The 15270-nt window shown below is 50.0% G+C and overlaps 1 protein-coding gene across 5 annotated transcripts in view; it reads right to left on the bottom strand.

Annotated features, from left to right (window-relative positions):
* Nucleotides 1-6848: 6848 nt before the first annotated feature.
* Nucleotides 6849-15270, bottom strand: part of CPNE2 (copine 2) — a 162839-nt gene continuing 154417 nt past the window's right edge. For all 5 annotated transcript variants that reach the window (XM_075940373.2, XM_075940372.2, XM_006121032.5 and 2 more), the window contains 2 exons: nt 8360-8596; nt 6849-7409 (listed from right to left, as the gene is read on the bottom strand). In XM_075940373.2, the coding sequence (XP_075796488.1) occupies nt 7302-7409; nt 8360-8596 (345 nt within the window). In that variant the 3' untranslated portion in view covers nt 6849-7301. The remainder of the gene's footprint in view (nt 7410-8359; nt 8597-15270) is intronic.

Raw genomic sequence — 15270 nt, 5'->3', positions numbered from 1 at the left:
ACGAGACCCTCGCTCTGAATGGAGCTCTTCACTGAGTCTTGCTGTTCAGTGCAAACCAGTTGTCCTCCCACGGGTCCTTTTACCAAAACACAAATTGTTCAGCTTTTCAAACTTCTGCCCCAGTCAGTGAGAAGATGAGGCTTACCTCTGAGTGCAGACGAGTGCTGTTCTGCAAAGCTTAAACAGACTGGGGGTGGAGGAGTTCAGGCGGTAGACAAACCACTTGTATGCTCTTACTGGTATTTCTCAGACAAAGGATGACTCAGGGCTTGGCACTGTCTGGATCAGAAGCCAAACTTCAGTAGTTGGAATCCCTTGGTTGCTCAGGGCTGTGGCTCGAATGTTTTCTGACAGTGGATCCTCAATACCAATCTGGGATATTCGGAAGTGGGGTGACTAGCAGCTTCCCTCCAAGAGAAGGAGGATGCTGTGAAATAGCTACAAGTCTTGCCTCTGCCAGGCAAATAAGGGGAGAGATTCAGCACTGCTAAAACTTTGATCTCCACCTGGCTCTGCTGCCAAACTTAGTAAAGAGGCTACCTGAATTGAGAGGAGCGCGTCTCGTGGGGGGTAGCTACACCACACCCCAAGAGGCAACTCAGGTACTCGTGTGGGCTGAGTTCTACAGGGACTTCATCTGGGCAGCACTCAGCTTTTGCTTGTTCACTGCAGTTACTGATTTCAATCCTAACACGAACATACTCGGCTACTAAGGCTCCATCTAGACTGCAGTGCTTTTCCAGCATACCGGAGGTATCCCGGAAAAGCAATTCTGCGTCCAAAGAACGCATCCACTTTTTCAGAAAAATTCCCGAAAAAGTGGACGCGCTCTTTTGCCATCCCTGTAAACCTCGTTTTATGAGGAAGAAGGGATGGCTCGAAAAAACAGGATTTTCAAAAATTTGGAGCCATACAGAAAGAAAACAGAAAAAGATACATAAATTGCAAACCTTTTCTTTGTAGTCTAGACATAGCCTAAGGGAAAGAGAAGTTGCCTAAGGGTATGTTTACACTGCACAGCTATTTGGGATATCGGAGTTATCCCAAAATAGCTACCCTGCATCTACACAAGATGTATGAGGCCGAGATATGACCTCAATCGAGATAACGGATGGCTAGGACATTATCAACCTAACATTCAATGAAGGTGCCAACAGCTCTTTGTGTAGATCTAATTGCTATCCTATGATCCTTACCTGCTTCTTTTAACTATCCACTCTTTAGATGCTTATAGATTAGCAGTTCTGCATACCTGTTTTTCCCTTTGATATTTTCAAACCCTCTGCTCCTTGTTTCCCACCTCCTTCCTCTTTTTTCCTTCACCTCTCCCTTCTCCCCTATTTATTTTGGGTCTGCACATCCTAAACTCATAACTCCTGTCATCTGAAGAAGTGGCTGTGCCCACAAAAACTCATGATCCCATCGACATGTTTTGTTAGTCTATAAAATGCTGCCAGACTATTTGTTGTTTAAGTTTATCCTGTACAGACTAACTCGGCTACCCCCGAAGCCTCCCTATTCAGCACAGTTAGCCTGATCTGTGCACAGGCCTAACTCCAGATGTGCTGGGCTTGCTTTCTGAATGGTGATGCTTCACCTCCGACTGCAAGTTGACGCAGCGGTCCGCTCACTGTGAAAAACTTTATAGAGCCTCTGAGGGGGATGATCTTAAGAAGCTGTGTAAGTACTTTCTAGGAGGAGAAGGTTATTTACTGGGAAGGGGAGAGCTGTGTGTTCTTAAATGCAAGTCTCATCCAGTGATTTGCTGGGGGAAGAGTCTACAAATACTGAGGGAGGGGGAGAGTAAATTAGAACATGCAGAAAATAATCTGACAGCGCTCTTCAGGGTGGAGGCAGAACTGAAATAGACATGCATGGCCTTGAGTTCAGTCTTCCGTTTGTAATCCCAGTTTGTCCAATAATTGAGTAGCTGCATTTATTTTTAAAGGCTGGTTTCTCATTGCCATAATTTTACAGAGTCTGTGACTAACCTCTCAAAAGACTCTGTAGCCGTAAACTCAAGCATTTGTCCATGTTCAGTTTAAGACTGAGAGGTGAAGACCTCCTGCCAGAGGCGAGGCACGCCGTCAGCACACACCATTACGTTTGTAAGAACAAACTGAGTCCGAACTGTAAGATTTCAGCCTGGAAGTTGAACACCCAAAGTCCTGATTTAGAGCCCCGGGGACACCTCTTTCACTCCTTTCCAAAGTGTGGAGGCTAAGAGCTGAATGTTTCAGAAGAGCTATCTTTTGTAAAGACCAGTATAACATAGAGGGATTGTGGCGCTTGCCCTGATCTGCACTTAAGAGCTGCATTTAAAACTGCTCTGATTTTTTTTTACCTCACAGGGTAGCCAATAGAATATGCTAACAAAGTACCTATGATGAACAGAGTTGAGTGGCACTTTTGCATTAACATGGCAGCATTCCAGAGAGTCCGCGGAAGAGCTGGCAACAAAGCAGGTGAAGTTGAGAGATCACTAGGCAAGCTAGAAACAATGTTCATTCAAGCATGTTACTGTATTTACCCCTGGGGGCAGCAAGGAGACACGGGCAGCTTCCAATACAAGTGAAACTCTAATAGAGGTTGATATGAGAATTACTTGTCAATGATTCTAATACGTTGTAAAACTTTATCTAGATTTACATCCTTTAAAGATCGACCGAACGGCAGAACAGATCGGTTATTAGTACTGACTGAAGACATTATTCTTTGGATCAGCAGCTCAAGCAAACTGAGAGAATGTGGTTCTGAGGAGCTGGATGCAGCCAATTCCAATGTTTCTGAACAAGCACAGCTCTTTCCTTACTTAGAAATTCCCAATAGATAATAACCACAGAGACAAGGAAACCCCAAACTTTCTTCCCAGCCTCAGGCCAAGGCGTAACTCACAAGCAAGTGCAATGCTTCCCATGCATGCAGACTAATTAAGAGCCAATCTGTGAAACTGATCTCATTCGTCACTAGAGAGCTGCATGCAAGTTTTTAAATAAAAATGAACAAGCTCATTTCTACAGCCAGCTGGCTAATGCCTCGGGCAGCGGCTGCCAAAAGCATCCAGCAAGTGCAAAGTGAAATCCCATCACGCAGTTAGACCCATTGTGGGCTTGAGCCTGAGGAGCAGCTACCGTGTGCCAGGCATGAGCTGGCTGGAGTGGGAGGGTTGCGGGCACCTAGCACAGCTCACTGGAGTACTTTGCTAATGCTGCCCAATTGCTTGCACTGCAGGAGCTCTGAAAATGGGGCCAATTTGTCAGGCAACACATGGCCTAGAGACAGCCCCACCAAGCCCCCTTTCCTTTGGCCACGCCCTCCTGTGCCAAAGTAGAGGGAAGTGCAGTTGGACTATGCAAGGCTCACCCTGACACGGGGGCTACATCTACACTGGCACGATTTTCCGGAAATGCTTTTAATGGAAAAATTGTTCCATTAAAAGCATTTTTGGAAAAGCGCGTCTAGATTGGCAGGATGCTTTTTGCGGAAAAGCGTCCGTGGCAATCTAGACACGGTTTTCCGCAAAAAAGCCCCGATCGCCTCTTTCGCGACCGGGGCTTTTTTGCGGAAAATAGTACTATGCTGTCTACGCTGGCCCTTTTGGGCAAAAGTCTTTCGGAAAAAGACTTTTGCCCGAATGGGAGCAGCATAGTTTTTCCAGAAAATCACTGATGATTTTACATGAGATCGTCAGTCCTTTTCCGGAAATTCAAGCGGACAGTGTAGACAGCTGGCAAGTTTTTCTGGAAAAGCTGCTGATTTTCCGGAAAAATTTGCCAGTCTAGACACAGCTGGGGAGTGTTATCTCTGATCCGGGATGGCTCAAAGCTTAAGTGCTAGGCCAGGACTATTGTGAACAGAATGGGCTTACAGCTGTACCTTTATTATTATGTATAAAGTGCCAAGCCGTAACATCTAAGTTTCCTCTAGGCATAAATCAAGAAAAACCATCTCCTGTAGGAGCTCCCTAGTGAATCCTAAAGGTTCTGTGTGACAACGTAGTAACCTACTGCACTATTCAAGGGGAAAAAGCCAAACCAGAGCTTTAAAGCCAGAAACTGTGTAGTTTAAAGGCTGATCAATCATACCGCTGCCTGTGAAATTCACACATTCTTATCAAGTATACGAGCACCTCAACACCCACCCCCCTCCCCACCCACACACACACAAACCCCATTCCCTCTCGCTCAGGTTGGGATTTCTGTAAAAAGTTTTTCTTCTTGCTTTTCTTGTAAAGGATGCTGCTGACTGGGAAAGGTTATTTGTCCATTCAGACAGGCTAATGTAGCTAAGTGCTTGCTGCTGTTGTTTGAGACTAAATGTCAGTGTTATTGGCAAAGTGCCCAGTTGCCGATGTATGGCTGCTGGCTTGTGTTTGAGGTTGATCAGTGTGTCAGATTGCGTATCTGTAATTTGTCTCTTTTTGCAAAGTGTTTTATACATAATTTTAACTAAAATGCTTGCAGAACAAATAGGAACTTCAGCCAGAGTTAAGGTTATTCTGCAGTGTCTGTAATAGGGTTATGTTGCCATACCAAATGTGTGATTTTTACAGGCTTGAAAAAACATGGTCATGGTCATGACACGCTTTTAGAGTCCATGTAGTTCCCAAAACACCTGTCAGGCTGGGGATTGCAGTTTAAAGGCTGCATGCGCCTCTTCGTTGCTCTAGGCTTAGTCCTGTCTGTAGGCATCACGCACTCCCAAGGTCTTCACTAGAGAAACAGGAGGGGCTGAGTTGGGCTGGAGTGGAGAAAAGCTAGCAACGCGGGCTGTGTCTGTCATTTTCAAAGGGATTTGGGTAAAGGCTGAGCTGAGTCAGTAATGTGGTCCTCTCTTCTCCCTGCTCTGAATCTGGCACGTATGTGAGCTTTATACTCGCACCCCGTTACTCAGAGAGCAGCCACAGAGAGGAGGAACGTACTCCCTGCCTTCACTGTCGTTGGCAGCAAAGGAGTCAGCGCACATGTTCTAAATTAGCCTGCAACCATCTCCAACTTGTTTATTCAATCTGAAGTGACTAATGCTTCATTCATCTGCCACATTCAATAAGGCAGCATGGTCTGAACAGCGGGATCCTCCAGTCTCCTTATTCTCCCCCTCCAAGATGTATCATAGACCCCAACACTTCAGGATCCCAGGCAGGGAAGAGGAGGAGGAGAGTGCGTGGGTGGGTAGCACGTGCCTTATAGGACCCTCAATAGTACATGCGGGAAGAGGCATAGGCACAGCCGAATTGGAAAAAAGAGATAAAGGGCCCATCCAGGCCCAGTTCAGCCCCATAACTCTACTGATTGCAGATGGTGACGTTGGCCCAGTTTTCAGGGGTACGGTAGGGGCTCCCCGAATGAGGGGGTGACGATCTCTCTGGCTGAAGCCAGCTCCTGACTCGCAACCTGTCTAGTCACACTTTGACCCTAACTGAATTCAAGAGCACAGCGCTGCTGGGTGGGCGTTGCCTGTTCGATGGGTGTCAGTGATTTCAGGACAAAGATGCACCAGCACATTTCCCCGAGTGGCAAACCTGCCAGCTTGACTGGGAGCCCAGAATCAAGCTAGAATCCTTCCTTTTTGTGTATTAGCAACTGCATTGGAGTCTCTACAGGCCAAAATTGTGCCAGATTCTGTGAGCAGGACAGTTGTAACTGACCACTAACACGGCTGATTGTGCATATGGCCTTGTGCCTTGTGTGTGTTTCTGCACTGACATATTATGCAAGGGTGGTACGAGAACAGCTCGTTAGGAAAGGCACCACCACAGTCACCATGGGTAACACGAGCATCCTGACCCATGCTAGGAATAAAGCCAGTATGACTGCGTGATGGATGTTTTGGTGTAACTGGTTTGGGTGTGTATATAAAGATCTAGGGCTACGTCTAATTTGCATCCCTTTTTCGTAAAAGGGATGCAAATTAGACGTATCGCAATTGCTAATGAAGTGGGGATTTAAATCTCCCCCGCTTCATTAGTATAAAAATGGCTGCCACTTTTTTCAGCACGGAGCTGTGCCGGAAAAAAGCGCCAGTCTAGATGGGGATCTTTTGGAAAATAAAGCCTTTTCCCAAAGATCCCTTATCTCTTATTTTAAGAGGGATAAGGGATCTTTTGGAAAAGGCTTTATTTTCCGAAAGATCCGCGTCTACACTGGCGCTTATTTCCAGCAAAGCTCCGTGCTGAAAAAAAGCGGCAGCCATTTTTATGCTAATGAAGCAGGGGAGATTTAAATCCCCGCTTCATTAGCAATTGTGATTCGTCTAATTTGCATCCCTTTTACGAAAAAGGGATGCAATCTAGATATAGCCTAGATATATTATTAGAAGCACTAGACTGAGACTCAGGCGATCTAGGGGCAGCTTCCTAGCTCTTCCACAGACTCACTGGGTGAGCTTGAGGCAAGTCACCTTTCTGTGCCACAGTTTCCCCTCTTTACGATGCTGCCTTACATTGCAAGAGTGCATTCACTGACTGCCAGGTGCTTAGCCACTATCACTCTTATTATTCTAGTCAGGAACCCGACAGTGCTAGGTGCGGTGCAAATGAAAGATGGGGCCTCCATAAGCATAAGTCCAGCCACGCTGAGCAAACACTTCCGCGCTTGCGCTTCACTGCAATCACGTGCTTCACAGCCGCTGAAATCAAAGTGACTTTAAGCACTTGCTTATGGTCTTTGCAGAATCAGATCTCTCCCGCCCATCAAAAATGTAAGACACAGACAAGGGTGGGACTCAGCCAGGGAACATTCTTGCCAAGGGAGGGGTTTAAGGTGTTCACAGTTGCCCCGACAGAGCAAGGCAGGAAGCATTAAATGCAGGCAGCGAGGATGCCCTTCTGCATTGGACCCACACAGCAGTCGTTTAAATATCTGAGTTTCTTTATTAACCTGAGTATAACAAATATAACATGTACACAGTATAAAAATGACCGGAGCATGAGAAGGTTATGGGCACCACACAGATACATGATCTATACACAGGATGGGTGACATCATATTAAGCATTTTGTTGTTTGGAAAAAGGCAAGTGTTGATCTGTAAAAATTGTTATCCGGTTACATTAAAATTATACAAAGTACCTTCAATACTGAAAAGTGGCCGGCAGGAGAAGTCTCCGCTCAGCCCACGACTGTTACCCTGGCCCAGGAATGTACAAGGCCAATGCAGCTGCTTCTCCGGGATGCGTTGGGAGAGTTAATAAAATACAATTGTTAAATTAAACGAGTACAAAGGTTTAAAAGCATGTGAGACATGCACCCTCCGGACATCGAGGGGCCCAGCAACATGCAGACGACACCGACGCTCTCAGCGCTACGCTGGCTCCGAGCTGAGGGGAGGCAGATTTTGATGCTTGAAATACTGAACAACTTGCTGGGGGAGCTCTGCCAACACTGCTTTGGCCAAAGTTTCTTTAGGTGCCTGAATAAAAAACAAAAAGAACAAAGAGGCCAAATGATTCACGCGTGCCCAGCAGCTGTCCCAGCGGGTCACCGGACTGGTGCGAAGGCCAATGTGCAATTACCGGAAGGGGGGGTGCAGGCCCACGTATGGTTACCAGGTTTTCCTTGCAAGCCCAGGTGCTGGTAGAGAAAGTAACGGTTGCCATGGTGGCTTCAGATTACGCCCACGCACGCTACAATGGAGGCCAGCGGGGCTGATTCATTCAGGAATGTGCCTTGGTCTCCCGCCTCTTTCTCCTGGTCCTAGAGCACTTTGAGTGTTGAGTCAGAGGTCACCCTGCAGCGACTGTGGAGGCATTGCACACTCAATAGCTCGCTCACAGCCTTGGGCAGCAGCAGCTGCTCTGACGGGAGAAGGGGAGCGGGCACTGGGCCTCGTGGAGGGGATTGCTACTTACACAGCCACCTTCACCCTAACTCCTCTGGCGTCTGAAAAATTTCAGTGCAGAGGCGGCAGGATTGCCTAGTGGTGATGGACTAGGCCGGGGATTCTGTGCTATAGCCCCAGCTCTGCCACTAACCTGCTGCGTGAGGCTGGGCAGCGTGACACACTCTGCTCTAGCCTGCAGAACAGATGCAAGAGGCAACAGAAGTGCCACACCCTGCTGCCCAGATCTGCCCTTTCACTTTGCTGGCAGGCTGGAAAATGCCGGGGACATTCCCTGGTGGTATCTGCAGCGACACACCTCGGGAGGACTCGGTCCCCCTCTAGCAGGAAGGGCTTGAACATACAAGCCTCTGACTCTGAGCTGGGAGCGCTACCAGCCAACTCGCACAGGTCAAGTGCGGCGAATGCTGGACATCACTAAACCCTGTCCCCTCCCCGGAGCTGGGGAAGTAGCAAGGCCCTTGTGGCTCTGGCTGAAGCAGATCAGGTCCGGCAGGCACGGCAGCGCCTCCTGCACTTACGCTGCGGAACTCGCGGAAGGGCACAAACTGCACGATGTCCCGCGTGGCTTCCTCGCCGGTGTAGGAGCGGAGCACGCGGTTATCCCCGTCCAGGAACTCCATGGCCGCAAAGTCTGCGTTGCCCACCCCCACGATGATGATGGACATGGGCAGCTTGGAGGCCTGCACCACGGCGTGCCTCGTCTCGTCCATGTCACTGATGACGCCGTCTGTGATGATCAGGAGGATGAAGTATTGCTGGGGAGACAGAGCGGAGTGAGATCAGACGTGGCACTGGGGGATTGGTCCCGGGTGCCAGGCTTCTCCCAGCTCCTGCCCTCCCCGACAAAGTGGGGAGAGGGAAGGGCTGACCTGACACATCCCCAGCCGTCGCCAGTGGGGAATGCCACAGGGAGATTGCAGGCGCTGCTCCTAGCTGAGGGGCGGGGAACCTTTTTGGGTGGGGGCTGCTGATCCCCAGGCAAGTAGATTGTGTGCTTCAGCCCCAGGGGGCAATTGTGGGGGGCTTTTTCAGCTGTGAGCCTGAGGCAAGAGGGGAGAGCTTCATGCGCTGGTCCTGACCCAGCACAATCCCATTGGCCAATTTTTGGCCAATGGGAGCTGTCAGTTTGAAGAACAGTGTGCAAAGCACTACTTCCTCCCCCCTCCGCCCAGCTCTTATTCACAGACTCACATTGTCCTTGCGACTGGGGCAGGGCGGGGCGGGCAGGGAGACTGAGCTGCTGGCCAGGAGTCACCTACGTAAGTCTCCCAGCCAAAGCCTGCCCCGGTACCCCAGCCCTTCCCCTCCCCCAACCCTCTGCCTTCCACTCCTGCCCCCTACTCCATATAAGCCAAAACCTCTGTCTCCCTCTTGAATCCCTACACCTTCCCAGAACCTGCACCCTAATCCCCTGCCCTTGGTCACAACCCAAAGCCCTGCACCCCAATCCCCTGTCCCAGGACACAACCCCCTCCTGCCCTAGGTTACATCCCAACCCCTGCACCCCAAATCTCCTGTCCCAGGACACAACCCAAACCCCTGCACTCCAATCCCCTGTCCCAGGACACAACCCAAACCCCTGCACTCCAATCCCCTGTCCCAGGACACAATCCCCTCCTTCCCTAGGCTACATCCCAAACCCCTGTACCCCTCCCACATCCCAGTCCCTTGCCCCAGGTCATCCCAACTCCCTCCCAGACCCCACACTCCCTCCACCATAATCTCTTACCCCAGGCTCCCTTCTGAACCCAATGTCCATCCCAGACCCCGCACGTCCTCCATATCATGGAAGAATGTGGCCCTCGACCATGTTCCAAATTTTGATCCCCCCCCCCATCAAAAATGATTGCCCATCCCCCGCTCTCGCAGGGCAGTGCCACTGTAGCTGCCCGTGCTCAGGCTGCAGCTCAACCTCTGGGACCCTGTGTGCACGGGGTGAATTTCACCCAGTGACAGCCGGTCCTGATGCTACAGCAGGGAGCAAACGCCACGAGGGTCCAACTCAGCGGCTCATTGTCAACTGCCCTTTCCCCAACACTGAGCCATCAAACTGCTTCTAAAAGAAAAACCCAAAAGACTCTAATTCTGTTCAAAACACCCCACCCGTGTGCCCCTCCCAGGCTGCCGCTACATTGCTGCTCCGGCAGGAATTAACCCGAAGAGGGACGTGAGAGCCAACTCAAAGCCATTCCCGCTCAACCCCTCGCTCACCACCAACAGAAAGGCTGTCGATTGGCTAATGCAGTGGCTCCCAACCCAGGGCATGTGAGCTCCTGGGGGTACACAGATCTGCTAGGGGGAACATCGACTCTGTTTGCCGAGTTTTACAAGTTCCAACCAGAGTACTAGCAAAGTCAGGACACGCTTCCCTTTAATCTAGAAAATGACTTGTTTGTACTGCGCACTAGCCACTGGAAGGGAAGCGCAACATTTCTATTCCCCCTGGTTTATTTTGGCAGTAACGCTGAGAAGTCAGCGCTGGTTCAGTCGCAGCGCACTGTGACACGGGGGGAGTTTCGAAAGCACGTAGTTTTGAGTGAGTCCACACGGCCAACGAGAGTGTCCTGAAAGGGGAACCATGGTCTGGTCAGATTGAGACCCTCTGAGCTAGTGCACCTTGGAGGTGTGTGGGGGAAAGGGTGGGGGAAATAAGAAATATACTTTTATCAAATTTGGGGGGAACCCCACAATCATGGAGTGTGAATGCTCCCTGCTGCAACCAGAGTCTGGCAGCTTGGAGAGACCAGGGCCAAAGTGTAGACAAAGCCACCTGAATTGCCCCCAGGTCACTAGGAAGTCAGGGCAGCACACGCACAAACATTTTATGCTCACGTCATCCTGGCCCATTTAATACCCAGGCACCAGGGGCTTGATCCCGCGAGGTGCAGAACACCCACAGTGCTCACTGAAATTGATGGGATGTGAAAGGACTTGGCACCTCGTTGAACAGGGCTCTGGGTGACACAGGCTTAAGGCAACCCTGACAGTTCATCACAGCAGGCCAGCTTGGCTGGTGGTAAGGTCCACTTCAGAGAGGAAGGGCTCAGCGGAAGGTGGCAGTAGCATTATGAGCCATGTTTGGAGACCAAGACTGCAAATTGCTGAGACTTAGTCCTGCTATATATAACCCTCAGTTCCGGCCTCTCAGTTCCTCCAGACATTTGACCCTTCCTTCCAGCATCACGTCTGTGGTCTGGATCAAGGACAATTCACCCAACTTTCGTCAAAGGGCTCTGGGCAAAGCAGGCAGAGTGGAGAATCCAAGTTCTGTGACAAAGGGAGCCGAGGCTCATCAGCAAACAGGCTGCAGCCCAAATATTTAATCAAGGGCAAGTGTAGAGTCCTGCACTTGGGACAGAAGAATCCCAAGCATAGTTACAGGCTGGGGACTGGATGGCTAAGTAGCAGTTCTGAAGAAAAGGACCTGGGGATTACAGTGGATGTAAAGCTGGATATGAGTCAACAGTGTGCCCTTGTAGCCAAGAAGGCTAATGGCATATTAGGTTGCATTAGGAGGAGCACTGCCAGCAGATCCAGAGATGTGATTATTCCTCTTTATTCAGCTGTGGTGAGGCCACATGTGGAGTATTGTGTCCAGTTCTGGGCCCCCAATTACAGGAAGGATGTGGACGCATTGGAGAGGGTCCAGTGGAGGGCGACCAAAATGATTAGGGGGCTGGAGCATATGACCTATGAGGAGAGGCTGAGGGAGTTGGGTCTGTTTAGTCTGCAGAAGAGAAGAGTGAGGGGGGATTTGAGAGCAGCCTTCAACTTCCTGAAGGGAGGTTCCAAAGAGGCTGGAGAAAGGCTGTTCTCAGTAGTGACAGATGGCAGAACAAGGAGCAATGGGCTCAAGTTGCGGAGGGAGAGGTCCAGGTTGGATATTAGGAAAAACTATTTCACTAGGAGTATGTCTACACTACCCCGCTAGTTCGAACTAGCGGGGTAATGTATGCATACCGCACTTGCAAATGAAGCCTGGGATTTGATTTCCCGGGCTTCATTTGTAAGCGGGGAGCCGCCATTTTTAAATCCCCGCTGGTTCGAACCCCGTGTAGCGCAGCTACACGGGGCTCGAACTAGGTAGTTCGGACTAGGATTCCTATTCCGAACTACCGGTACACCTCGTTCCACGGTATGCCAAGTGCGGTATGCCTACATTACCCTCCTAGTTCGAACTAGAGGGTAGTGTAGACATACCCGGAGAGTGGTGAAGCACTGGAATGGGTTACCTAGGGAAGTAGTGGATTCTCCATCCCTAGAGGTGTTTAAGTCTCGGCTTGACAATGGCCTGGCTGGGTTGATTTAGTTGGGATTGGTCCTGCCTAAGGCAGGGGGCTGAACTTAATGCCCTTCTGAGGTCTCTTCCAGCTTTATGGTCATCCTGACGGGTGCGTGATTGCCCCCCAGCACCACCCAGAGGAATAAGCAGGCTCTACTCCTACACAATCCCATTCGCTCCTGTCCTCATGGTCAAGCCTACCAAGCCGGAGACAACAGCTGATCTTGGTTTGCTGACAGGAACCACAAGTGCAGGGGGGTCTCCATGCCCCAGTGAGACCAGATTTATAAGGAATAAGGACACTGGGGGGATTTTGAGGATGCTAATGTAGACCAGCTACTACGGAGCTTCTCCATAACCTTCCTCACAAAGGGAGGTTCAAGATATGGTTGATACTGGTGGGTTTGTTACAAGGATATTAAGGACTACCACCCTAGTTCGAACTAGGGTGGTTAATGTAGGCAACCGGAGTTGCAAATAAAGCCCGGGATTTGAATTTCCCGGGCTTCATTTGCATCTTGCCGGGCGGCGCCATTTTTAAATGTCCGCTAGTGTGGACTCCGTGCTGCGCGGCTACACGCAGCACCGACTAGGTAGTTCGGACTAGGCTTCCTAGTCTGAACTACCGTTACTCCTCGTGAAACAGAGTCTGCACTAGCAGACATTTAAAAATGGCGCCACCCGACAAGATGCAAATGAAGCCCGGGAAATTCAAACCCCGGGCTTCATTTGCAACTCCGGTTGCCTACATTACCACCCTAGTTCGAACTAGGGTGGTAGTGTAGACATACCCTAGTCGACTATCCGATATGCAAATGTTAATCGGATAGTCGGTCAATCAGTCGATTCCCCCCCCCATCAGATAGAGGCAGCAAAGTGGGGGGAGGAGGAGTACTTCAAAGCCAGCTGTGCAGCACTGCCCCTTTAAAACACCAAAGTGCTGTGGAGCCCAGGGTCAGCTGGGTCTCCCCAGATGACCATGGGCTCTGAGCGGCATGCAGCGCAGCATGGAGCCTGAGGTCAGTGGGGACTCTGAGTCCCGCACTGACCCCGGGCTCCATGGCTTTGATATGCCCCCTGGGGACGATTGTACATTTCAAAGCAGGCACCCGCGTGCAGCCCGGAGTCAGTAGGATTTCCCGCTGGCCCCGGCTGCATGCGGAGTTCCGCATTCCTCAGCAGGGGCTCGTGTACATTGCAAAGGAGGAACGCGGAAGTTCCTATCGACTAGTCGAGGAGTTGATGGAAATTCCATCGACTACTAGACTAGTCAATTAACCGCAATTTAACACCCTTCGTTTGTTAGTGTCCAGATTAGGCACTTACGGCATCAGTAACATCTTGCCTTAATAAAGGGAGGCAAAAAATCACCTTATTAGTATCAGAACCAAGCTCTCCCGGCTTTTACAAAGGTCTGTCTGACAGGTACAGCCCCAAACTCCATCAACAAAATTGAACCAGATTCAGCCAAACGGCCTCCAGACCCTGCTCAGCTGGTCAGTGACGGGATTCTTTACGGCCTCCTAGGCTGGACAAGGCCAACCCCCTTCAGATACTTTTTACAGACAAGTTACCCATCACGCCTGATCTATCAGGTTGCTACCCTCTGACATTACCTAGATACCACCCATTGCCTTGTACATGGGGGCTGGAGCAGAATATCGTTATCCATCATGCTGTCATCTGAGAGCCTATCCTGAACCTGAGTCGGTACGCCCCTGTTCTCTGGGGGGAGTGGGTTGCGGCCAAGATGTCTCCAGACAAGCTTTTGTGTTGCCATCCCTCTGGGATGTGTTTCTGGCCAATGCCTAGCACCTCCGAGGTATGAATTTTTCTGCAATATCAGCCCAGTTCTTGCCATGTTCTGTGAGCTGGGCCTGCCTCTTGCTCACAGCTCAACTCTGCTTTATATTAGCAAAGTCTTGGCCATTGTCGTATCCCCCCCCTTAGTCGTCTCTTTTCCAAGCGGAAAACTCCCAGTCTCTCTTCCATACTCCTAAAGTGCATGTCCCAGAAGGCAGTCAGCCATCCCTCCCACAAGTACTAACTCCAGTCCTGGACTTAGGGCCCTGTCGGCATCAAAAGTCAGCACTGGCCATGTTAGTTGGATTGGAAGCATGGGAACTAAACTAGACAGAACCACAAAATCTGATTGTGTCCAGCAGCCTTGATACAACATCGTTTTTACAGTGATTACAACCAAGGACGGTCTCTTCTCCACTAGCACTACCAGATCTAAAGGAAACTTATCTGAGGCGGAAGCAAGATGCTTTGAGAGTCACCAATAAATGCTCAGAGGTCACCCTAATCACCAGAGAACCAGCTGTCCTATTCAGAGCCTGAATCACGCAAGCTAAGGCATCTCGCAGCTGACATGTCTTGCATGCTCGCTAATGGAGAACATTTAATATCAGAAGATTTAATTCATGCAAAAACAGAACAGATTATAAATGCGCAGATTCAAACGTGCCCCTAATTATAATGAACTCCAAACACTCTGCTCACAGGCGTTTTTAGCTCACTCCCCTTTAAAATCCTAAGCTGATGTGAAAAGTTAATGGTCTTACGTCATTTGTAAGCACCACTGAAATCCTGCTTTTGTTCTTCCATCCTCTTCTCTATAAACACCCAGCATTAGGTGGCTGGTGCCCTTTCCAGTGATGGGGGCTCCCAAAAAGTTCTCTTATGATAGCTGGGTTTTCAAATTTGATAGCTGGGCCTACAATCTACCCTAATTGTGAGTTCAGTTGTAAACATTTGTCACAGTAACATACAACTGAGAACGCTATAAACAGGGGCAAGAGACCCAGAGACACTGTTTTAGTCTAAACCACAAAGGCGGAGGTGAAAGTAGGCTGACATGGGGCCAGTGCTCTGGTAATAACTGGCTGCCAGACTGGCCTGCATGAGGACCACTTTTTGCTCCCCCATTAGCGGCCCTGCTATTAAGGTCTGGCCGTGAGGTTAAAGGGCCATTGGAGTCTGGCCGTGAAGTTAAAGGGCAGCAAGGCAAAAGGGCTGCCAACAGAGGGGAGCGAAAGGGGCAGCTGCCCGGGGCCCAGTTCCCAGCCATGTTGCTCAGGAGAGGGAGCTTGGGGGAAAGGGTTGGACTGCCCCCCACACTCGGCAGTGGGAAGTGGAGAAACA

The sequence above is a fragment of the Pelodiscus sinensis genome, chromosome 12, assembly GCF_052426305.1.
Source record: "Pelodiscus sinensis isolate ZL-2025 chromosome 12, ASM5242630v1, whole genome shotgun sequence".
In the NCBI taxonomy this organism is placed as follows: domain Eukaryota; kingdom Metazoa; phylum Chordata; order Testudines; family Trionychidae; genus Pelodiscus; species Pelodiscus sinensis.
The sequence above is the reverse complement of the archived record's forward strand: the minus strand, read 5'-3'. Positions and strand labels throughout refer to the sequence as shown.